The sequence below is a fragment of the Aquarana catesbeiana genome, linkage group LG09 (genome assembly GCF_042186555.1).
Source record: "Aquarana catesbeiana isolate 2022-GZ linkage group LG09, ASM4218655v1, whole genome shotgun sequence".
Lineage (NCBI taxonomy): Eukaryota > Metazoa > Chordata > Amphibia > Anura > Ranidae > Aquarana > Aquarana catesbeiana.
Genome location: NC_133332.1, coordinates 297,533,622 through 297,558,060, shown reverse-complemented (window position 1 = coordinate 297,558,060; position 24,439 = coordinate 297,533,622). Strand labels below are relative to the sequence as shown.

Below are 24,439 nucleotides of genomic sequence, written 5' to 3'. Positions count from 1 at the left end.
GCAGAACGTCACGCCGGCTCCCGTTCGTAAGTCAGAGGTTCATAACTCAGGGACTGCCTGTATTATTTTTAGCACTGGAGCACAACTAATTAGCTCCTTGTGCTGCTTCTGCTTCTCCCAGTCTGAGCTAGGGTTGCCACCTGTCCAGGATTCACCTGGACAGTTTGGGTTTTGAATCGTGTGTCAGGGTTTCAGTCCACCTAAAACCCGGACACGTTATTCAGACCAGGCTGTGGCTCCACAAGTAACCAAGATAGTCGTACGCAAATCTGTTGCCGCTGTGCACAGCTGTTTGGGGGCAGGTTCGGCATTACTGAAGGGTGGGGTGATGATGTCAGCAAGAGCAATTTGGCCACACCCACTGGCACGCTCTGTGCGCTACATTACTACTCTCCTTGGGGCACCCAAATGTGTCCCAGGTCTTTTATAATCCTATAGTGTTTACTGCAAAAAAAAAAGAAAAACTTGCCCTGTACTGCAAAAGTGTTGGGGTTTGGCTTGAAGAAAAGGTGGCAACCCTAGTCTGAGCTCTGATATACGGTGGAGTTCTAGAGGTTGAATTCAGCTAGGAACACTGATTTCATTAAATAATACCTTTAATGATTTATGAATGAATACAGAGCTGCATTAATTTGTGTCTTTTATATCTGCCTGGAGCTCAGAGTAAATGAGATTCATAGTTTGCCCTGGTTTGTCAGTTTCTCTGTTGCCTATATTAGGTATTGCCTGGCATTTCTCTAACTTCTGTCAGTGTACACACCTCGGCGTTCATGCAAAAAAGATATTTCTGTAGGGCTGCACGAATCTCAGGAGCCAAGTACACGAGACACATCATATAACAGTCCCCTCCCTACCATTGTGAATAGAAGCAATTGATTTTTTAAAGCCTGGAGCTGCCCATGGATGAAGTAAAATTCAGGCCAGTTCAGCAGGGACCAGTGAATTTCTATCCATCCATGGCCATTCCCGCTCAACAGAAGACGATCTAACAAAACTTCTGTTGAAGGTACTGTTTTAGAAAATCTTTCTCAATTAGCCAACTGCAGCCACGATTGTGTATTCTGACAGCAAAGGAGTTCTACTGTCAGTGCACAATGACACAGCAGAGAGATAAAAAAACAGGCACCTATGGCCACCCTACGAGCAGCAAGCCCCCTCAAATAATATAAAACATACTAGGGACATAGACGATTCGAATCTCAGCCAGTTCAGCAGGAACCAGCCAAGATTAGAATAGTGTGTGTGGGCAGGCTGAATGCACCAAGTGGATCGATCACTCAGCTTGGTTACAACCAGCCTGCTGGATTCACTTGTGACTATCACTATCGGCCGATCGCTGCCGATTAGGGCTGAAACAACTAATCGAATAATCCACAACTAATCGATTATGAAAATAGTTGTCGACTATTTTCCCAATCGATTAATCGGCCAGTCGATTATTTGGCCTGCATACAGAATGCATTATTTGTTTACTTATCAGGAAATACAGTGCAGCTAACTACAGCTCAATACACCATCCATACATGTCAGGAAGTGCCTGAGAACTTGTGAATGTGTGAGGAGCAATGCCTCATGGGACATGTAGTCCTGGGCAGGAAGTGAGTGGGTCTAAAAGTAGAAGTTTTTTTACCTTGTTATAGGGGCACACTATACTATAATTTGCAGCTTGCTATCGGGGCACTCTAAAGGCAGGGAGGAGCCAGAGGCATCGGTGGGAGACCCCAGAAGAGAAGAATCGGGGCTGCTCTGTGCAAAACCATTACACAGAGCAGGTAAGTATAACATGTTTGTTTTTTAAAAAAATGACTTTAAAGACTGTGCAGGGAAGATCAGCATCTGAACCCAGAGAAGGTGAAGGCTGATAGACTGGAGGTAATAGAAGGCATTACAATTACATTTAAAGTAAACTTTTACATGGAGGCAAGCCACATTACGTGGGAGCAGGGCACATTACATGTGCCCCAGTGTGAATGGGGTCTAAATAAAAAATATGATCTCTGAGTCTGATGATCTTTACCAGATTCAACCTCCAATAGTATATACAGTATATCTCTTCTGTCTGTTATTCTCAGAGTGGATTAGAGATTTTGCTCCCTAATCATATAGTTGATTATTTATATTTACCACTGCATATAGATTTTGAAGAATAAATTGCCTATTTTTAAACTTTACATATTAAATTATACACCACACTTTCTTTAAGGTTATTATCTGATTAATCGAAACAATAATCGGCCAACTAATCGATTATGAAAATAATCGTTAGTTGCAGCCCTCTACTGCCGATCCACCAGACTTCGCTTTCATCTACTTCCTGTAATCTGGATTTGTGATGCCTTTTCAGTCACTTCATGTCCTCTGAAGACTACATATCCCAGTGTAGATTGCGGCCAGCAAGCAATAATATTGTATGTAATATTCCCTCGAATGTCTCCTCATCTTAAAGCCCCAACAAACCCGTGGCCTGGTTTTTGGAGCAGATATATACCTGAGCATTCTGATTTATTATTGTGTTACCAACTAAGCGCACTCTGTAACAAGTGACACTGCTGTGCATTGCAATAAAGGACATTTGTCTTGCACGATCTTTATGAAGGTATGAACAGATGACAATAAAGTGACCAATTGCATACATACATTTCCCACCCAGATCCCTCTTTTTAAGAGACCCCCCCCCCTTTTTTCTTTATTATTATTATCATCATCATACAGGATTTATATAGCGCCAACAGTTTGGGCAGCGCTTTACAACATGAGGGCAGACCGTACAGTTGCAATACAATTTAATACAGGAGGAATTGGAGAGCCCTGCTCCTTAGAGCTTACAATCTATATTTTTCTTCCCCTGCTTCCTTTATTTTCCTAAACCATACATCTATCCACCCTTACCTGATCTCTCCCACTTATCCTGTAACAAAGCCTTTGGTCCTTTTCACATGAACTTCCGATCAGGTCCGCCTGTCAGTTTTTCTGGCGGACCTGATCGGACGCTCCATTCACCCTTATGGAGCTGCGGATGTCAGCGGACACATGTTCGCTGACATCCACCGTTATCCGATCCGATCCTGTCTGCAAAGTCCATCTGTCTGGTGGATATGATTGGATGAAAATGGACAGTCGATCCGTTTTCTTCCGATCTTCCCATAGAGGAGAGCTGGACGCTGTCCGTCTCCGCTCTGTTCAGTAAGTGGAAACGGAACTATCATCTGCCTGCTCAGCGGTAATCAGCGGAGCAAGCGGATTCTGGCAAATGGAGGGACCTTCCCCTTCACATATTGTATATCCCTTGCAGAACAACTATCCTTACCAAAATTTAATTCTTCAACTCAATTGAAATGTACTCCCATAACAAAAAAAAAATCTTCAGCTCTCACCAATATAATGCAGGAACATAAATAGACACTAACAGATTGTAATTATTTGCATCATAAAATGTCTTTATTTTCATAATAAAATGTATATAATTCTTATGACTAAGGCCCCTTTCACCTTCCGATCAAGTCTGCCTGTCAGTTTTTCAGCCGGACCTGATCGGACCCTCCATTCACCCCTATGGAGTGGTGATATGTCCGCTGACATCCGCCGATACCCGATCCGATCCTGTCCTTGAAATCCAGACGGCTGGCGACCCTATTTTCCATTCTTCTGGCGGATCGAATGAAAACAGACAGGTGGTCTGTTTTTTCATCTGACCTCCCCATAGAGGAGAGCGGAGCTCTGACAGGTCCGTCTGTGCACAGTGAGCGGTGACGGAGCTGTCATCCGCCTGCTCAGCGGAGATCAGCGGATCGATCCCCCACTGAGCAAAGCCGAGTCCGCAGGGTGTACCACCCATATGAAAGAACCCAATAGAAGAGTTCTAATTTGATGTATTCAAGAATCCAAGTGTAGCAAGTATCTGCTCTTCGGCTTCAACTTCATCTTCTGGCTGGCAGGCACAGCAGTCCTGGCAATAGGACTATGGCTCCGATTCGATAACCAGACCAAGTCCATGTTTGAGTCTGATTCCAGCGCCAGTTCATTTTATACTGGGGTCTACATCCTAATTGGTGCAGGGGCTCTCATGATGTTGGTTGGTTTTCTCGGTTGCTGTGGTGCAATTCAGGAGTCCGAGTGCATGCTGGGATTGTTCTTTGCTTTCCTCCTGGTTATTTTCGCCATTGAGATTGCTGCTGGATTTTGGGGTTTTGCCAATAAGGACAAGATTGTAGAAGAACTGAAGACTTTTTATAAGGACACTTATTTCAAGTACCAATCATCAAATTCAGATCCAGCTTTGCAGGAGACCATGAAGACCATCCAACATGGTTTGAACTGTTGTGGACTCACTGGGGCATTTGAAGCTCTTCTTTCAGACACATGCCCTTCCGCCAGCTTGAATATGCAGTCTTGTCCAAGTGCAGTCGAAACAATCTTCAACACCAAATTCCACATCATTGGAGCTGTTGGAATTGGAATTGATGCCATCGTGATTTTTGGAATGATCTTTAGCATGGTCCTTTGTTGCGCAATCCGAAACAACAGGGAGATGGTATAATATTGGACTTACTCCATGAAGGGTGGGGCAGGGGATCAATGTCAAAAACAATTTTAGTGTTCAAACAGCCTTTTCTAAAATAAAGTTGTGCTATATTTTCTGTATTTTTTTTTTTTTTTTAATGTCAAGCAGTTTTTTAAAGGTTGCTGTCTGTTTTGAAATGTAAAACCAATGATACAAGGTACAAAATTTTGTTGATTGGTTAAATTCATATATATATATTGTAATACCAAATGGTAATACTATGAAGGGCTTTGTTCAGTGTATTCTGTTTTAGTCTGGTTTTGTCTTTCGCTTTCTTAAAATATTAATCGAAGTATAACTTATGTTGAACATAATTTGGTACTTAATTAAAAAATTACACCCAGACGAAAAAAAAAAAGAATCCTCCTTTGTACAAACCCAGTTAAAAAAAAAATGTATTTGCAAATCTCATAAACCCATATTTTTTAACAATCCAAAATATATCAAATGTTTAAACTGAGAAAATGGACCATTATATATTACATTTTTTTATTTTGCGTTTAATATCGCTTTAACTGGCATTGCCAGAAAATATTGGACTTTATTTCAAATATTGACCTTTATAACTTAATATGTATTGACCATATAATTATTATTATCGTCATCGTTATTATCATTATTATATTTACTCCCTTTGCAAACAGTGCTTCTTAAAACAAAGTATCCACTGGGTGAACTTTTTTTTTTTTAAATCATACATATTACTTTGATTGCAGTTCTCTGAGAGATACAGAGTTCTTATTCAAATTAAATGACAGGAGGGGGGCTGTGTGTGTGTGTGTGTGTGTGTGTGTGTGTGTGTGTGTGTGTGTGGGGGGGGGGGGGGGGGGTTACAGCTGGATTTCCTGTCTTCCTGTTGAATCAGCCCTGACTGGTGATGTGCACAGCCACATCCTGCCCTGTGTGTCGGTCGTGTACACTGGAATTGTAGGCTGATTCCATTGAAAAACTGGCATTCATTGCAGAGCTAAAGAACTGTTATCTCATGGGGTTCCCATCTCCAGGCCAGCGTAAAATAACACCTTTGAAGCTTGTTGACATTGCAGTGATCACTGTATAAACAAGAGTAGGTGACAACAGTCTCCAACACCTTCGGAGGTGATGAATATCGCAGTCACAACATAAATAAAGAAAATCTTTACAGCATGCATTCATGTGAAAGTAATATATAGTCTTTTTTTTTTTTTTTTTTATGGATTAACATACACTATATTACCAAAAGTATTGTGACACCTGCCTTTACATGAACTGTAATGGCGTCTTAGTCTGTAGGGTTTAATATTGTGTTGGCCCACCCTTTGCAGCTATAACACCTTCAACTCTAATGGGAAGGCTGTCCGCAAGGTTTAGGAGTGTGTCTATGGGAATGTTTGACCATTCTTCCAGAAGCACATTTGTGAGGTCAGGCGCTGATGTTGGACGAGAAGACCTGGTTCGCAGTCTCCACTCTAATTCATTCTAAAGATGTTCTATCGGGTTAAGGTCAGGACTCTGTGCAGGCCACTCAAGTTCCTCCACCCCTTCGAGTTTCAACATGACTGCGCACCAGTGCACAATGCAAGGTCCATAGAGACATGGATGAGCGAGTTTGGGGTGGAGGAACTTGACGAGTCCTGACCTCAACCCAATCTCTGAGCAATGCGAGTTCAGCCATATAGTCGCATGGCTGAACTCGCATTGGATTCGCACAGAAAATAGTGCAGGGAATTGTTTTCCCCCGCACTAGAATCGGATCAAATGGGTGTTCTCACCTATGCGATCCAATTTCTGTGCGAGTTCACAGTTCGCACTGTGAACTAAATTGGGGTTGTCATAGTTAATGACACCCGCAGCGGTTCGCACAAGGCAGTGTGAACTGCCTGCGGGAGGAGAGCGATGCGGGAACCGGTGCTGGAATCGAGCTGGTTCCCACATCGCACTATTGTGAACCCAAGGTAAAAGAGAAGGGAGGTGCCTCTTAGACTGCATTCACACCTGTGCGTTTCAAAGTCATGCATTTGTAACCGAGATTTTGCCGCAATTTTTTTTAGGTCACCAATGTAAAAGGCAGAAAATGCCTGTAATCTGCCCCAAAGAAGCTCATGTTCTTTTTTGAGCTTAGGGCGTTTTTCAGGCGTTTTGCTTCAGGTGACAAAACGCTCAGATGTGAACAGGTGCCGTTGAAATTAATGGGATTTTGCTTGTTGGGCGTTTTTTGGGCGTTTTATGAGCTGAAAACACTCAGGTGTGAATGCAGCCTTAATGAAGGTACAACATTTAGCAATTCAAATGGTTTATGATTAAAACATGCTAAGTATGCAGGCATCCGGGGTAGAGCTGTCCACATAGACCATCCTACCCACTGCCATTGATGCTATCCCTTCCACGCTGCGCTCCACGAACGCTTCAAACAGGTAGCCTTCCCGGTCACGATTGCAGACTGACAGCGGTGAGTGCCGGCAGTGCGGGGGACCGTCTATGTTGGCAGCTTTCCCCCGGATCCCTGCATACTTAAATGTGCCTCTTTTTTAATCATCAACCACGTGAGTTGCTAAATGTTGTACCTTCATTAAATGTTACCATATTGCTACACTTAGAGGCGCCTCTCTTCTCTTTTATACTCTGTAGCTCCTGCTGGATTTTGCTTCTAATCCCCTTGTGGAGGCTTCCATTTGTGGATGGACATTTATGATTACACAACCTGGTCACATTGCTATAATTTTTTATGTAGACTATAAACTGAAGGACTTATGAATAAATGGTTGTGCAACAAATCATCTGAGTTTCCATTATTTCTTATGGGGAAATTCGCTTTGGTAAATGAGTGCTTTGTATTACAAGCATGCTTCCTGAACGAATTATGCTTGCAATCCAAGGTTTTACTATAATAGTTCGTAGTTCTAAGTCAATGACTGCTCCCTCTAGTGGCTGAACTATAAATCCATGCATCTAATATAATAACAGAAATATATGTATTTTTGTAAAACTTTTATAGCAGAGACCATATCATTAGGGAGAAATCTAGGACAATTTTAATTTGTGAGAAGCCTCTAAGATTTGTTTTTTTCCAGTATAAAATGGCAGAGATACATTTTAGGCCACATTCACACAGGCTGGATTTGGTTTTGCTCAGCAGGGGATCCATCAGCTGATCCCCTGGTGAGCTGAGCAGAGCGGCCAGATGACAGGTCCGTGTCCGCTCTGCTTATGCAGACACAACCCAGGACCCGACTGCCCTCCAATCCAATCTAGCAAGATGGAGGCTAAACGATTCCTCTACTGTTCTTTTTTGGCGGATCAAATCGGCCCTGGAGGTAGCTTTGGGTCATTGTCTTGTTGGAAGGTAAGCCGCCTTCTTGACAACTTTCTGGCAGAGGGCAGCTTATTTTCCTTCAAGAATGATGGTGTTTTACCCCATCCATTTTTCCTTCTATCATGACAAGTGCTCCAGTCCCTGCTGCACAAGAAACACCCTCATAACAGGATATTACCACCTCCATTCTTTACTGTAAGAATGGTGTTATTTGGATGGTGAACTGTTTTGGATTTCTGCAAAACATATCGTTTGGTGTTGAGGCCAAATTATTCAATTCTAGTCTCATCTGACCATAACACCTTTTTCCATGTGGCCTCAGAATCTTCAAGGTGTGTTTTGGCGAAGTCCAATCGTGACTGCGTGTGGTCTTTCTTGAGGAGTGTTTTTTTTTTTTTTTTTTCTTGCAACCCTCCCATACAAGGAGAATTTGTGATATTATTGTCACATGTACACAATGACTACTCTTTGTCATAAATTCCTACAACGGGTTCAGAGTTACTGTAGGCCTCTTGGTAGCCTCTTTCACCAGTTTCCTCCTGAATTTTTTCATCCAGTTTGGAGAGACATCCTGATCCAGGGTGGGTCTTTGTTGTACCAAATAACTTCCATTTCTTAATAATAGACTTCACTGTGCTTCGATGCCTTGATAAAGCCTTTGAATTTGTTTGTATCAATCTCCTGACTTGTGCCTGTCCACAACTTTATCCCGGAGATCCCAGTGACAGTGCCTTGCTGCTTCAATTGTACTACCAGGGATTGAAATGCTCCAGCTAATGCTGAGCTAATCAAAATGACCACAGCTGATCAGTTGAAAGTCAAATGGCTTTGTGTGCCATGGAGAAGGTGATTAGCTACACCTGATTTAGTTTACAAGTCATTTTTAGGAGGGGTGATCCTTTTTCCAATTCAGTGATTCTGTTTTTGATTACTTTTTAAATTTTTCTCTGACATGGGGTTATATCTTTCACTTGGATGTTATAAATTGCACTGAGTAAATACAGCTGGTTAAAACAAAAACTGTGCCTTTCTTCATTTCAGGCTGCAAAGCAACAAAATGTGATTATTTTAAAGGGGGTGATTCTTTTTTGTATACCCACTGTACCTGCTAACAATTGTAAAGTCAAGTATACTCTACTTTAAGATGAAAAATTTTGTTTTGTACCAAAACGTAATCTGCCAGAAATCCTAGAGCGTAATTTAACATGATTTTTTCCTCATATAATTAGTCTATTGAAGTTCTGCTACTTATCACCTGGCACATGGGATTTTGCCAGATGTCAGCAACAACTGCTTTTTATTATAGACATTATACTATTTACCAATGTGGACCCTTGTTGATGCAGGTGTATTGATTTTGTTAGGTTCACAGAGGTTCTTAAAAGAGAAATAAAAAAGCCAAAGATTTATACTCACCTAGGTGGATGCTGCCTCTACACTGATATCTGAGCGATCAAAAACCACTGATCGCTCAGTTCTCAGTCTTCAGTGAGCAGAAACTGTCAGTCACCGGTTGTTTGCTCTTCCAGCGCTCACTGGAGCACAGAGTTATGCGGGGGACAGGAGCAGCCGCGTGCTGGGAGGCCGAGCCAGCTTCTGGTCCAGGCATCTGGGTGGGGCCCAACATTTAAAGTCAAGGTCTCTCCGGAGTCTGGACCGGCTGAGTGACATTAGCTGACAGTGGGATTTAGCGCATTCTCCACAATTTTTATGTGTTTCAATTCCTCCTTTTAAATTCGCCATAAAACTAACTAGATATATCCAGCAGGGAGAGTAGGAAGCCCCCTATGCAGGTATGCAAAATGAAAACTAGGCACAGAGTTTTCACCAGTAGAGCCTCAATGATCCCAAGGAAAGCTTTGGGTGGTTTTACTCTGTGGGTTTCATCTAAAGATGAACCATCATCCCATGTGCATGCATGCCTGTAAAATATCATTGTGGATGCACATGAATGTAAGCTTCGACCTTCTAGTGGTTGTGTTTGAGCTTTAGGTCACCTGCCTAAGTTACGGGAAATGTTTTAGGTTTACTGAGTTGATGGGTTGTGTTAACTGACTCTGTGGTAACGATTTTTCTGTTTCCTCTGCAGAAGCCTTGCAAAGACCAATAGTATCTGATTTTGAACCTCAAGGTTTGAGTGAAGCTGCTCGGTGGAATTCCAAAGAAAACCTCTTATCTGGACCAAGTGAAAATGACCCCAATCTGTTTGTTGCACTGTATGACTTTGTAGCCAGCGGGGACAATACTCTCAGCATTACTAAAGGTAAGACATTTTTGGATTTGATGCTTTTAAAAATTACCAGTAAATCTGTCAAAGTAGGCTAGATGCCTGTATATCTCCATTGCATAATACTTAGCTGCACGTTTGTAGGGGATATCATTTATTGCTATCCTGTCTCCGTTCTACTCCATATAGCTGCCTGCATTTTAAAGCCTGTGGTATCCTACAGGGTTCTATTTGCTCAACAAAGCCTAAAAGACTTCCTAATTAATGCAGTGCTATTCTTTTGACTTTGACAGGGCACATGGCTGCTGCCTTTTATTAAATCATTTAACACAGTCCCAATACATTTCAGGGGTATGGATGGTCATGAACTTCATACAACTTCATATACAAGGAAAATATGCACAATCAAAGGCACTCCTCACACAATACAATATCAGGTGTCCCCAAATAGAAGTGATGTTCTTGAGTCTAAGGCTAGGTCCACACCTGTGTGGTTGGCACAGCCCACTTTTGTGTGGGCACTGCAGCCTATTCAGTGAATGGGCTGCTGTACCTGCGGGAAATGCAGGAAAAAGGTTCCTGCAGCTTTTTAAAACCATAGCCTCAAGGAAATCGCATGGTGCTTTTGCACCATGCACTTTCCTGCACCCGCAAACACACTGCATGTTTAGATGTGTAGGGATAAGATTAGGAATGAATGGCAGACACATGCATCTGTAAAAGAGCAGTGTGTTGCGGGGTATAGAACAGGTGCGATTCCTGCACCCACAACCACCCGCAGAAGTGGGAATCAAGCCTAATGCCGCGTACACACGGTCGGACTTTTCGGCTACAAAAGTCCGACAGCCCGTCTGTCAGCCTGTCCGACGGACTTTTGGCGGACTTGCAGCGGACTTGGGGCAGACTTTCTAACGAACGGACTTGCCTACATACGATCACACAAAAGTCCGACGGATTCGTACGTGATGACGTACACCGGACTAAAATAAGGAAGTTGATAGCCAGTAGCCAATAGCTGCCCTAGTGTGGGTTTTTGTCCGTCGGACTAGCATACAGACGAGCGGATTTCTGGGTCCGGCGTAGTTACGACGTAAAGATTTGAAGCATGTTTCAAATCTAAAGTCCTTCAGATTTGCGGCTGGAAAAGTCAGCTGAAAGTCCGGGGAAGCCCACACACGACCGGATTGTCAGCCGGCTTTGGTCCATCGGCGTCCGTCGGACTTTTGTAGACGAAAAGTCCGACCGTGTATACGCGGCATAAGTACATGTGAAAGATAAAAGCTTTCACAATAAAAAATAATAGAGCAACAAAGAAGCTGTGGTGACTAAGTACTCCAGAGTAGACATCTATCAGAAAATAGGAAACAAGAAACTAGAAAGGGAAAAAAAAGGGGGACACTCATGTGGCCTCCCCCATACTCTCACCTACCAATATCTCCGTATGACAGGTTGAGCCTATGGGGGCGAGGGTCAAAGATGCTATTGGAACACATAGGAGCAGAAGTCCTGGGAAAATATGAAAGCGTTCCAGTAAAACCATATTTTCTCGTGCGGATTTTTAAATTTTTTTTGCAGTTGTTAGGAAGCAGGGTAAGATGCAACAAAAATGCCTCAGGTTAATTCTCAATTTAAACATGTGTTGTTTGAACACTATTTTCTGGATTTCTTCCCAGAAAGGACGTAATAGTGGGTAATCCCAAAAAATGTGAAGTAAGGTCCCTTGTTCTTGTTGGCACCTCCAACCACCCGGTAGGGTGGCAGGGAACAATTTTGTGTATACCACCAGGTTGGACGTTTGTATCCGGCTTCCTGGAATCTTCTCGAGATGGAAGACTTGAGTGCAAAAAATAAGACATGATCCCTTTGTTTAGGCGTTAAAGCAATACCAAGATAATTTTCCCATTTATTATGCTGTCCAGTTATGGTCTTCAAGTCCTCAGAAGGGATGTGCTGGAACTGGAGAAAGTCCAGAGAAGAGCAACAAAGATAATAAGATATCTGGAGGACCTCGCTTATGAGGAACGTTTACAATCATTAAACTTATTCTCCCTGGACAAGAGACGCTTAGGAGGAGATATGATAGTGATATACAAATATTTTAATGGCTATTCCAGCATTGGGACAAAACTATTCAGCCTCAGGTCACTCAAGAAGACACGTGGCCACTCAATAAAGTTGGACGAGAAGCAGTTTAACCTTAAACTTAATAGGGTTTTTTTACTGTTAGAGTGGTAAAGATGTGGAACTTCCTTCCACAATTGGTGGTTTCAGCAGGTAATATTACTAATTTACAAAAATTCTTAGATGGGCATCTTATTGAACACAATATACAGAAATGTGGGAAGTGGTAGAGACATAATACACACCCATACCCACACAGGTTGAACTTGATGGGCTGGTGTCTTTATTCAACCTTATCAACTATGTATTTACTAAGAAAATCTGGTACAAGCCTTTCACCCGGGCAAGAGATGAGGATATATGAGATTGAGAGAACAAGCTGCAAAGGGGAGTCATTGGCACAGTGGTTTTCAAAAGTGATGCAACTTTTTCATTGGTTTGAGCTCATTTTGGGATAATACAGAGACTTTGTAGTACTATCATTGGGCTTTGGGGGGTGGGGGGGGGGGGTCTACAAAGTAACCTAACAGAACAGGGGAGTCAAGTTTGCATGAAACATTAACATCTTCAAGGGGTCACATTATGCACTTGGGTAACTATCCTAGTAATTATTATGGCTTTCAACATTTTTCCTGGAGATCGAGGCCTTACAATATTTCCCAAAGTATTCTCCAAGACAGTGTATCTTCCATCTACTGAATAACAGCCAGGGCCTCACTAGTCTTAAATCCTTATGTCACCAAGGTCCACAAAAGACGAGCGAGGCCCACATTTGACACACCTACTATAGAAGAATGCTGCTTTTGTTACATAGAGCATTCTTTCAGCCTAAAAATGCAGCTGATATACAACAGTAGGTTGTATAATAGTGTTTTATTTAAATGTCATAGTTACATAGAAAAAAGACACAAGTCCATCCAGTTCAACCAACAGAAAGAAGAAAAAAAAAGCAACAATAAAACACACACAAATCAAAAACCTCCAGGAGATATGATATATACACAATCCTATACCCACGGTTGATTCAGAGGAAGGCAAAAAAACAAAATAAAGCATGACCCAGTTTGCTGCAGCTTGGAAAAAAATCCCCCCAGATCCAGCAAAAGGCAATCGGATATTCCCAGGGTCAACTCTTCCTATAAATGTTGGTATCCAGTTATATTATGTGCAATTAGGAAAGCATCTAGACCTATTTCCAAACACTCTGCTGGCCAGAATCGTGTGTACCCAGAATTAGGCTATGCTTTGTAAAACCATGGGCTGATCGTTACTAGTTGCTGCCCAGCCACTAGACATGTGTATGGCCAAAAAAATCATTTTTTTTCGTTTTCGTTTCATTGGTTTTTTGTGGGGTTTTTTTTTTTTCATTTTTAGGATCATTCGTTATGATTGAAATCCGTAACTTCTGATAAGTTTTAATTTGTTCCGTTCGTATAGATGCAGTATTTGTTATTTCGATAGTTCGTAACTTTGGATAAATTTAAATTTGTTACATTCCATCCGTTTAGATACGGCATTTGTTATTTCGATAAGTCGTAATAATTTTAAAAACTGAAAATCCGAAAATAAGAGAAAATCTGAAAAAACAAAAAACTTTTGGATAATTTCTATTATAATTAAAATATTACGTTGATTAACCATTTAGTTTTTTTATTTATTAATAATAACTATTATAATAGTTATGAACTATTAAGTTATAGGTATTGGAATTTAATTTCAAATTTGGCTGTTAGTGAGCCTAACGAATACAAATTTGTCCGAAGTTAGGAATTATGCTGCATTTGTTTCAGATAATTCGTATTCGTTACGGTCACTAACGGCCAGATTGGAAAGGAAATTCCAATAGTTTATAACTATTATTATAGTTATTATTATTTATTAATAAATAATAATAATAAAAAATAATGGTTAATAAATGTAATATGTTAATAGAATGTTAATATAATAGAAATTATCTGAATGTTTTTTGTTCTTTGGCATTTTCTGATTTTTGTTCTTTCGGATTTTTGGATTTTGGTTCTTTTGAATTTTGGTTCTTTCAGATTTTTGGATTTTCGTTCTTTCAGATTTTTGAATTTTCGTTCTTTCGGTTTTTGGTTCTTTCTGATTTTTCGTTCTTAGAAAATTTGTTTTTGAAAACATTTGTTAAACGGTCTCGATTATGCCAAATTTTGACGATAAACGAATTTGGCACGAAACGAATTGCACATGTCTAACAGCCACCACATTTGTCACGTAGACAGCCTTAGTGACCGAGGCTCCTAAGTGGCCAGCCAGACGGAGTCCTTTTTTCAAGTACATGAACCTGCCTGGAAGAACGGCCGCCTCGGGCAAACTTCTGTGTCCAGATGTGATGTTCCGAGCTGTGATTGGACTGCCTTTGGTTTGTGGCATCATTTGACTTACAATGAGACTAAAGCATGGAAACACTGGCAACATAGGATCAGTGCATAAGCGTGGGTTATATTGGAATACTTAGTCTAATACATTGCACTGTAAATATTACCGTTTTCAATCTCATCTCCAACCTTGCAGAAATCTGTCAGCAAAGTAATTCAATTTGACAGATATTGTAATTATTTTGTCTCTGTGTAATTCTCTCTGTTTTATAGCCTTCTGTATGGGTGCTTGTTTAAAGCTGAACTCCAAGCAGATACACAAATGACTATAAGTGGTGGAATCTGTTTTAAAATCCACCTGCTGTGAGTAGGACTGGAAGAATGAGATGTCACTATAACTCTAGTGCATTGCTCAATGCTTACAGTAATGGATGTGCAGAGGCGTGACCTTAATGGTGTGCTGCTACAGTATATGTGTAGACAAAACTTCTTTAGGCCTAAAACCTTTTGTTGGTTTGTCTCTTGCTTTCTGTGTCTCGGGGGGGAGATTTCCCTTCACTTCCTGTTTTAGAGACACAACAGGAAGCCTAATGAAAGCGCTTGTGTGTTTTTTTTTTTTTATGCCGTTTTGGGGTAAAAAAAATACATCCTTTTAAATCCTCTGGAACTCTTCACACCAGGGCACAGCGGGTTTGGTGCAGTTTTTAAAAGTCCTGCATGCTGCACCTTTTGGTGCGCTTTTCAAAAGCGCATCAAAAACGCATCTCCCATTGGTTTCTATAGAAAGCGTTTTAAAACGCACCCGTGATCCATTTTTGAGTCACATGTTCAAGTTTCACAGGTGCATGATTGGAGTCCGTAGTCCAGAAAACATGGCAAAAGCGCATTTGTTTTTATCACATTTTCTTTAAGTGGAGCAGTGTGAAAACAGCCTAAGGCTTGGTTCACACTGGTGCGATGGGGGAAACCCTACGAATCCTGTGCAGGCTCCCTCATCGCATAGAACTAACTGGCAGTTCACATTGCCCTATGCGAGCCGCTGCAAGTGTCAACACAAAGATAATGACGCCCCCAGAGCAGATCGCAGTGCGAACTGTGAATTTGGACAGGAATCAGATCACATGGGTGTGAACACCCATGCAATCCGATTCTGGTGCGGACAAAAAAAAAGGGTCCTGTACAAGTTTGATCCGAATGCGATGCAAATTCAGCCACACCGTTTGTATGGCTGAATTTGCATCACACAGACATTGCATGTGATCTGCACAGCAATGCGGTGCAAATCACATGCAATGTCTGGCATTGCACCGGTGTGAACTGGCCCTTAGGCTGGCCATACATGGTCGAATTCTGAAAGAATTTTCTTTTGAAAATCAGAAAATTTGTGCGTTTTGTAATCTGGTTGTGCCACCATTGATTTCGAAATTCGGCCAACTAAGCCTTCAATTTCACCTCATGGTGCTACAGAAAAGAATTTTCGTGCCAGGGAATCTTCTTATCTTTCTGGGAATTTTCTTTTCTTGCACATGCGCATTTCTTTTTCGATTACATTTCTCGCACGATTCTCCCATCCATGATTAGAAAATCGTTCGTTTTTCAAAAAATTTCCAGCATGTCCGATTACTCAAATTTGATTGCCGCACGAAAATTGTCTGTTGCTGCAGACCACTAATGGTGCGAAATACGACCGAAAATTCTTAGATAAGATTTTCAAAAGAAAATTCTTTCGAAATTCGACCCATGTATGGCCTGCCTTAGGCCCCTTTCACACGGGACGGATCCGTGTTGATCCGCCCCGTGTTTATCCGCTGCTCAGCGGGGATCGCTCCGCTTTCCCCAGCTGAGGAGGCAGATGACAGAGCGGGACCCGCACACTGTGCAGGGACCGCCCTGTCAGATCTCCGCTCTCCCCTATGGGGGATCGGAGGAACACGGACCGTCTGTCCGTGTTCCTCCGATCCGCTCTACAGACGGATAGAAAAATAGGATTTTCTTCCGTCCGCAGAATCGGACGAGAGCGGAGGCGGACGACATCGGGTGTTAGCGGATGTACATCCGCTGACACCCGCTATCCCATAGGGATGCATGTATGTCCCTATTTCATCCGAAAACGGATGGATGAAATACGGACATACTGTCCGCATGTGTGAAAGGGGCCTTAGACAGTTGTTACCTCAACAGGTGTCTTCAATGGATAATCTAATTGTTCTGGTGGCAAATCTAACATTTTGGGTTTCCCCTCACTTTCTGACTTGATAGCAATGGTCACCAAGACAAATAGAGATGGTGAATCTACCTATCTGGGACATAGACAGCAAGGAGTCCTAATCCTTCCTTACTCTTTCCAAAATTAAAAAAATTAAAAAAGTTTTGACAATACATACACTAACATAGGCCACTGACCATACTGGATTCCTATTTCCAGTGAGGTCACCTATTCAGCTGTCTGGTAGGGTTCTCTGACTTACACATATATTGACATTTAAATCCATTCTTTGTATGTGTTTGTATTTCTTGAAGTTTAGCTTTAAATAAGACTCCTTGGCCTCTTGCACACAGGCAAAAAAGCACCACATTTGTAGCCGTATAGAGTTAAAAAAAAAAAAAAACAGTATATTATTTTGTTCATGTGCAAGAGGCCTAACTTTCCCAAATCTAGCTGCTATTTGCTTTGCTATTAGGGATTATGGTTGATCGCACTACAGAACTTTTTTTTTTATATATATAACCTCTTTATTTTCTTATTATTTGTATGGCGTATGCAGTTTTGAGTTGTTTGCATGAAACATTAACATTTTTGACATAAACAAAAACAATCTATAGGTAAAAGGACAGAATGGAACAGTTTATCTGAAGCCAAAATTGTTTTGTTTTTTTTTTTGTTTTTTTATTTTGGATAGAGCAGGACAGGGATCTCCAAACGTGTTTGTTTTACAAATTTTCGCAGGCCCAAAAAAATTTTCTTAAATTAACAAATCAAATTTAAAGTAATATGTTTTACTTGGAGTGTATTTGTAATCAGCATTTTATGATTTAGAACCGTGGTCTCCAAACTGAATGTGTCCCTTTGCGTGCCTTTTATCTGGCCCTCCCATTGAAGCCATTGATGGGGCACTGATGCCGGGGCATTTTCTACTCCCTCTGGCCACAGTCCGGCCCCCCTATATCCTGAATTACAGTAAACTGGCCCTTTGCTTAGAAAGCCTGGAGACCCCTGATTTAACTGAAACAAAACTTCAGTAACGCAAAGCAATTCCAAAGAGCCTTGAGCCCATCAGAGTCCCCATCAAAGTTCCCCTTACATCAGTCACCCCTTACTTCAGGGTCTCCATCAAAGTTCCTTCTTACATCAGATAGTCTAATAAAATGTTGTAGCAGGCCGAATCTGTCCCATAGGCCAAAGTTTGCAGACCCTGGAGTAGAGAATGGGTAAAACCCCTGTTGTCCCCATTAGAGGATCCCCCCCTCTACTGTTGTTCTAGTGACTAGAATTTAGGATTTTCACTCGCTTTCTGTCTTGGTGTCAAGAATAGATATAATTAATCTCCCTAACGGAGAAAATAAAACCTGACAGGGCTTTCAACCTCACAAGAGTTTTGGCTTCATTGTCAGTGTAAAGATTGTCATGATTGCAAACAAGTGGCACTGAAGGGTCACAAGCTGATCACCTCTGATCTTCTACATAACTTTTTCTGTTTGTGTTAGGTGAGAAGCTCCGTGTTTTGGGATACAATCACAATGGGGAGTGGTGCGAGGCCCAGACCAAAAATGGACAGGGCTGGGTGCCCAGTAACTACATCACACCAGTCAACAGCCCTGAGAAGCATTCCTGGTACCATGGACCTGTGTCTCGAAACGCTGCTGAATATCTGCTGAGCAGCGGGATTAATGGCAGCTTCCTGGTTCGGGAGAGTGAGAGTAGCCCCGGACAGAGGTCCATATCGCTGAGATACGAAGGCAGGGTTTACCACTACCGTATCAACACTGCTTCTGATGGAAAGGTAGGAGGAAACTCATGACTCTTTTTGATTACGTTATATTGATTATGTTATTTTGTTTGTGTTTTGTTTTTGCTGGGGTTACATGGTAGCTTTTTTGTTTTACTTTTCATCTAAATACTGTACGCATTTGTTTTTGTATATTTTATGCTAGAGGCTTGACCTCCCTTACTGCTGGGCTAAGCCCCAGCCACCAGCCTGCTCTCTGTACAGCAGTAGTGCCCTTAACACATATCTAAACCAAGGATCAAAAATCTAATAATTTTCAGCTTTTTTTTTTTTTTTTTTTTCACAACAAGGTTGGTCTTTATTGGAGAAGACATCATTTAACAGTTAACATCAACAATTGAGCTCTCATATACAAATCAAAAATAAGGAGATCAAAATACAGAAGGATTCAGTATAAACAAAATAAAGTGCGGATTCAGATAAAAGAAGGAAAGTCTGTGTTAGCCAGTGCATTCAACCCACATATAGCTTTCCATGTGCTTAGGTTCTAGTTTGTCAGGTTTCAAGGTATTGCTTGTCCAGTGGGGCGGGGGGGACATTACGCCACCGCATGCTAATGCCATAATAACCACATATAGTGTCTCATTCAGTACAGTATGGAGTATTAAAATTGTTCAGTCCATGGCAGCCATATGCGATCAAACTTCTGCGGACAGCCTCTATTGGTGTAGGTCTTCTTATACAGGGGCAACACAGCATTCACAGTGGAGTCCCACGCCTCCACCCTGGGGGGGGGGGGGGAGGTGACGCCCACTTCTTAAGAATTTCCTTCTTGGCATAGAACAATAACAACGAGATTAGTATTTTCGTATATCTAGGCCTCTGATCATCCTCATGGATGCCCAAGAGAGCCAGCTTAGGCGTTATCGGCAGTGTTAGTTGTTAGCGGATATTAATACTTTCAAAAATTGCTGTCCAGTATTGCACTATGAGAGGGCAGGTCCAGAACATATGCAAATACGTGCTGTCTGGGGATTGACATCTATTACAGTTCGGTGATCTATTAGGGTAAATCTGGTGCAGTCTCTGTGGGGTGTAATATAACTGGTGCATAAACTTAGTATGCAGCAACCTGTCTCTAGATGAAATCAGCAATTTAGACCCATCTTCAAAGCACTCTTCCCAAGTCTCCCTGTCTAGGCTGGGAATATCAGCCTGCCACTTGGCCCACAATGAGTGCATTTTGGGTGAATCAGTTTCAAGTAGGGCGAGATACAGGGTGAAGAGGGTCTTCTTAAGAATTTCCTGAGCCAGCATGTTTTCAATGGGGTCTGGTTTTAAGCTTATAGGGTTGGGGAATTGAGCCCTAGCCGCATGCCTCAACTGATAGTATCTGAATATCATACTATTGGGGATCCCAAATTTCTCTGCCAATTCCTGAAACGAGAGCAATGTCCCTAAGTGTATAACATCCTGGAGGACCTTAATCCCAAATCTGGCCCACAGTTGAGGGTCCGGTATGGTTTTGAAGTGGGGGAAGGAGGGGTTCCCCCACAGTGGAGAGAAGGGGGAGTACTGGTCAGGGCGCAAGAATCTCTTCCTGGCCACTGCCCATACTTTAAGGGTTGTCCTGGTGGGTCCAGGGAGCAAGGAGTAAGCCGAGGGACCTCTATAAGCTACATTACTCAGTTCCGTAAATGAGCCTATGATCTTTAAATGCTTTTATTCTTAGGCTCTTTTCCTTTATTTTCACCTGGTGACCCTGCCAGTAAGACAATAAATAGTCTAGGGTGACAACGCTTATTCACCATCCAGTATGTATGTAGGAGAGGTGTTGTCACCTTAGGATATTACTAGAGAACACTCCCCCCCCCCCCAAAAAAAACACTTAAACACTCAAGTGATTGCTGCTTGGTATTTCTCAAGGCAGGTTTCCAGAGGTTGAGTAAACTCTGTAATGAGTGGTGAAACGGCCACTTGTAGTCTGCATTGGAAACCTTGGTGACAATACATGAGCACAGTTGGGACACGGGGACAGGATATTGTCACCCTGTAACAAGAAATAACGGAACAATTACCCTCATGGCAGTTATTATTTTAATCAAAGCTGCAGATTTAAATGAAATATGAAAATTACTTTTGAAATTGCATCAACATGTTGCATCAAAGAGGAACTAAATGGAGGAATGCTCTGCTCTCCTCCAATGGTCTGTGCTGGTATCTTCTTCTGTGTGCCAGTTTTGGGCCATCTATATTAGCCGGCACAGGATGACATCAGTCTTGTGCGTGCACAGGAGCTAGTCATCCCAACACACAGGGTTGGGCCGGCTGCTGTATGCTGAGCTGCACATGTTCAGCACACTTTATATGCCAGGGAACGCTGAGAGCAGACAGGTAGGTGTGTTTTATGGGAGAAGGGACAGGGAAGGGATGTCTCTAATGCAATAAAAAAGCCTGCCTGCTCACAGTGAATAACAGCAGAACTTTAGTACCGTGTTAAATTGCACTTTTGCATAGACTATGGACTTGAAATTATTTTGAGGACATAGACACTAGAGGAGATTCTCCCAATTTGGCATATTTTGGCTTTCCAATGTCTATAGGGTAAAGTGGTTGTAAATGTTTGTTAAAAAAACAAAACAAACATGCCTATACTTTTGTGCTCTGTGCAATGGTTTTGCACAGAGCAGCCCTGATCCTCTTCTTCTGGGGTCCCCCGCCGGAGATCTGGGCCCCATTATCCAACTCCTGTGGAGGAGTTGGTCCGGTGGCCCCCTCTCCTCTCATCACATTCCCGGAGCCAATGCTCTTGGCTGTTCCTCCCAGTCTTTCCTCGCTTCGGTGGTAGCATCGCTCCTGCACAAGAGGAGCTGGAGCATGTGGACCACTATGGAGTTACTTGGGGGTGGGCATAAATGTCGTTATCACTGGTTGTTAAGGACGCCAACGGGTGCCAGCTACTTACCAACCAGTGAATAACAAAGCTAGCACCCACTGGCATCTTTAACAACCAGTGAATAGCTGATTGAGCCTGAACCCGCTGGCGTCCTTAACAACGAGCTATTCACCACAGATGTGTTGAGCTAAACCTTATTGCAAGCATAGCACGTTTTACAGGAGCTGCCGTGTGAAAGCAGCCTAAGGCTCCATTCACACTTTTGTGACTCTAACGTTGCACGATTTCCAGTGCGACTTTGATGCGACTTTACACTCTCTGGCACTAAGTCGCATCAGAGTAGTGCAGGAACGGGTGCCTTTGAAAATAATGGGATGCTACTTATCATGTGACTTTGTGTCCAAGTGTGAATAGAGCCATAGTGCATGCCCAACCATTCCCCAATATCTATGGCTAGTTTATTCAAAATTTTTGTATCGCTGCATTTAAAGTGAACCTTAAGCTGAAAAGATCAAGATCCCATCCTTCTCTTCCTGCTCCTCTAGCCTATTAGGACATTTCCTTACTTCTCACCTAGGCGAGGATGACGTACACTCGGCCAGTACTTATAGCTGCTGTCTTTTTCCTAAACCTGGGTGAAGTCAGGTTTAGGAAAATTTCTACTGATTCGAAAATTTTCACATTAAAGTGATAACATTACTTTGTCTAAAAATCTTTAAACTAAATATAGATGTCCTTTAAAATGGTTTACTGCTGTTAACAAGAAAGCCTCGTCTCTGCTGATTAGCAGCCTATAGTGGTAATAAAACTCGCTGCAGCGAGGGTTGGACCTGCTTGGCCTTTTTTGGCTTAATGCAGTAGTACGTTGGCTCTTCGGGTCTGTGCACCGCTGATAACTCATGTATTGTGATTGTTCAGTTGTAGAATCTTAACAAATACACAAAGGGGATTTAATATAAAGAGAATGGACCTCATTATTTTAAAAGTGAGTTGTATCGCAGATTCCTTTTGCGTGATGGCATTCCTTCATTCCGCCTGTGGAAAGTCATTGTGTACAAGGCAGGCACCATACATTTGGAGAAACGGGCAGGCTCCAGGGGAGGGGGTTACTCTGAGGACAGAAGATGTTGTTTTGCTCAGCATGCCTGGAAAGCCACTCATACTTCTTACTCACTGTGTGAGCTCTTCAGCCACATGCCTGAGATTCTGTACATACGTTTCCAGCTCTGGGGAGCCATGTCCCCGCCGACGCCACCGCTGACTTCCACAGAGCCTGCAATGTAATCAGCCTGGCTCTACAAGCTGCTGATAGACAGAATAAGATAATTCCAGTGTCAGTCAGAAGGAGAACGCCATAAAAATATATAAGAAAACAAATATAATTTTATCAAATTAAGTGCTAATTACAAAATCGTTAAAGCTGAACGTAAGGCAGCTTTTAAAGACACAATTGATTATAGCTCTGTATTAACACATCATTAAATGAATGTTTTCTTAAGCAAGCAGTGTAAAAGCATTAGCAACACAATGTTACAGGTAGAAAGGGTCGATCTATCTACGTTTTTTCACCTAGGATTTACACATTTTTCCAAATTAATTTAAATAAGTATTTTGTGCAAATTTGTGTGAATTTGGAGTTTAAAGTTAGATGAAAATCTTTAGAGATGGATCATAAAAAAGTAAGTGCCTCAGGTTATTTTTGAATAACAAACAGATAATACTTACCTGCTCTTTCCAGTGGTTTTGCAGAGAGTGGCCCCAAACCTGCTCTTCTAGGGTCCCCTGCTGGATCTCTAGGCTTTTGCTCTTCTCCATGTGCCCCCATACGAAGTCGCTTGCTTTGAGGACACACCTGTGGGTTCGCTCTCATGCTGGGCTGTTTGTGTCTATTGATACACACAGTGTGGCTAGGCCTTGCCTCCGCTCCCTTCTCACTGGATTTGACTGACAGCAGCAGGAACCATTGGCTCCCACTGCTGCCTGTTAGTCTGTGTGTGAAGAGGGAGACTGCAGTCTGGCAGTCAAATAAGTGTTCAGGGGAGAGGGGGGGGGGCCTAAAACGTTTTTTACCTTTGATGTAGAGAATGCATTAAGGTAAAAATTGTTTTAGCTTTAGAACCACTTTAAAGAAAACCATGTATTCCAGTTCCACTAATCTACCTCATCAAATGTCAATTTCAGATGCCGATAATTGTACATTGTCCTATACCTTTCCTATCCATCCATAAAGAACAATATTTGTCCCGGGCATAGCTATGTACTTGTGTGATTGTATTTCTGTATGGCTAAGCCTGGTACATGTGCAACAGCTTTGGAATACACTGAAGCATCAGTGAATGTAAAAGCTGCCTGGCCCAGAAAAATTATCCAAGGTCTGTACTTATTTTAGATTTGTTGAGAATAAGAGCAGGGGATTTTGTGTCAAACATGCACTTACTCCTAAAGCTGAAGTTTGGCTATACTTAAGGATAAGTTTATCTTTTAAAAAAAAATGCACATTTTTCTGCAGGTTAAAAAAAAAAATTGCATGTATTATTGTTGTTCTAAGGAGCTTGCAGAGCCTTGTACCTGCAATCAGCAGATCATGGGTGCAATCTCAGGCTCTTGCATAGCTGACGGCTCGTACCTCATACGGGTAGGCAGTTTCCTGAGAGCAGGACTACAAGAGCTCTCAATGGACTGGCAGAGCCATCAGCTGCAATGGCTGGCTGTATTCGGGTATTAACAGGAAACTGTGAAAGGAGGACACAGAGCTATTTTCAAATGTTGACAGTGGGTGCAGGGAGAAGATCCCCCACCCAGAGTCACAGGGAAAGGGGATCAGGGAGAGGATGCAATATGCAACTTGTTCCAAAAGTGAACTTGGCCTTTAACGTTCACTGTTTACATAAACTGGCCCATGTAGAGAAGGAGTGCCAGTAGTTTAAACTATAAAGTGCTGTTTATAAAAATATTGTTTATTGCAAATGCCATACTTGTAGATTTTTACTGTCAACCATGAAGCCTGGCCATAATACTCCCAAAATGTATATTCCTACCCCCTAGCTTATTTTCAG

General features: G+C 42.0%; 1 protein-coding gene and 1 pseudogene across 4 annotated transcripts in view; both read left to right on the top strand.

The window, feature by feature from the left end:
• Positions 1 to 24,439, top strand: part of ABL1 (ABL proto-oncogene 1, non-receptor tyrosine kinase) — a 390,453-nt gene that overhangs the window by 260,865 nt on the left and 105,149 nt on the right. For all 4 annotated transcript variants that reach the window (XM_073600473.1, XM_073600472.1, XM_073600475.1 and 1 more), the window contains 2 exons: positions 9,943 to 10,116; positions 18,246 to 18,541. In XM_073600473.1, coding sequence (XP_073456574.1) covers positions 9,943 to 10,116; positions 18,246 to 18,541 — 470 coding nt within the window. The remainder of the gene's footprint in view (positions 1 to 9,942; positions 10,117 to 18,245; positions 18,542 to 24,439) is intronic.
• LOC141108655 (CD9 antigen pseudogene) lies at positions 3,882 to 4,641 on the top strand (annotated as a pseudogene).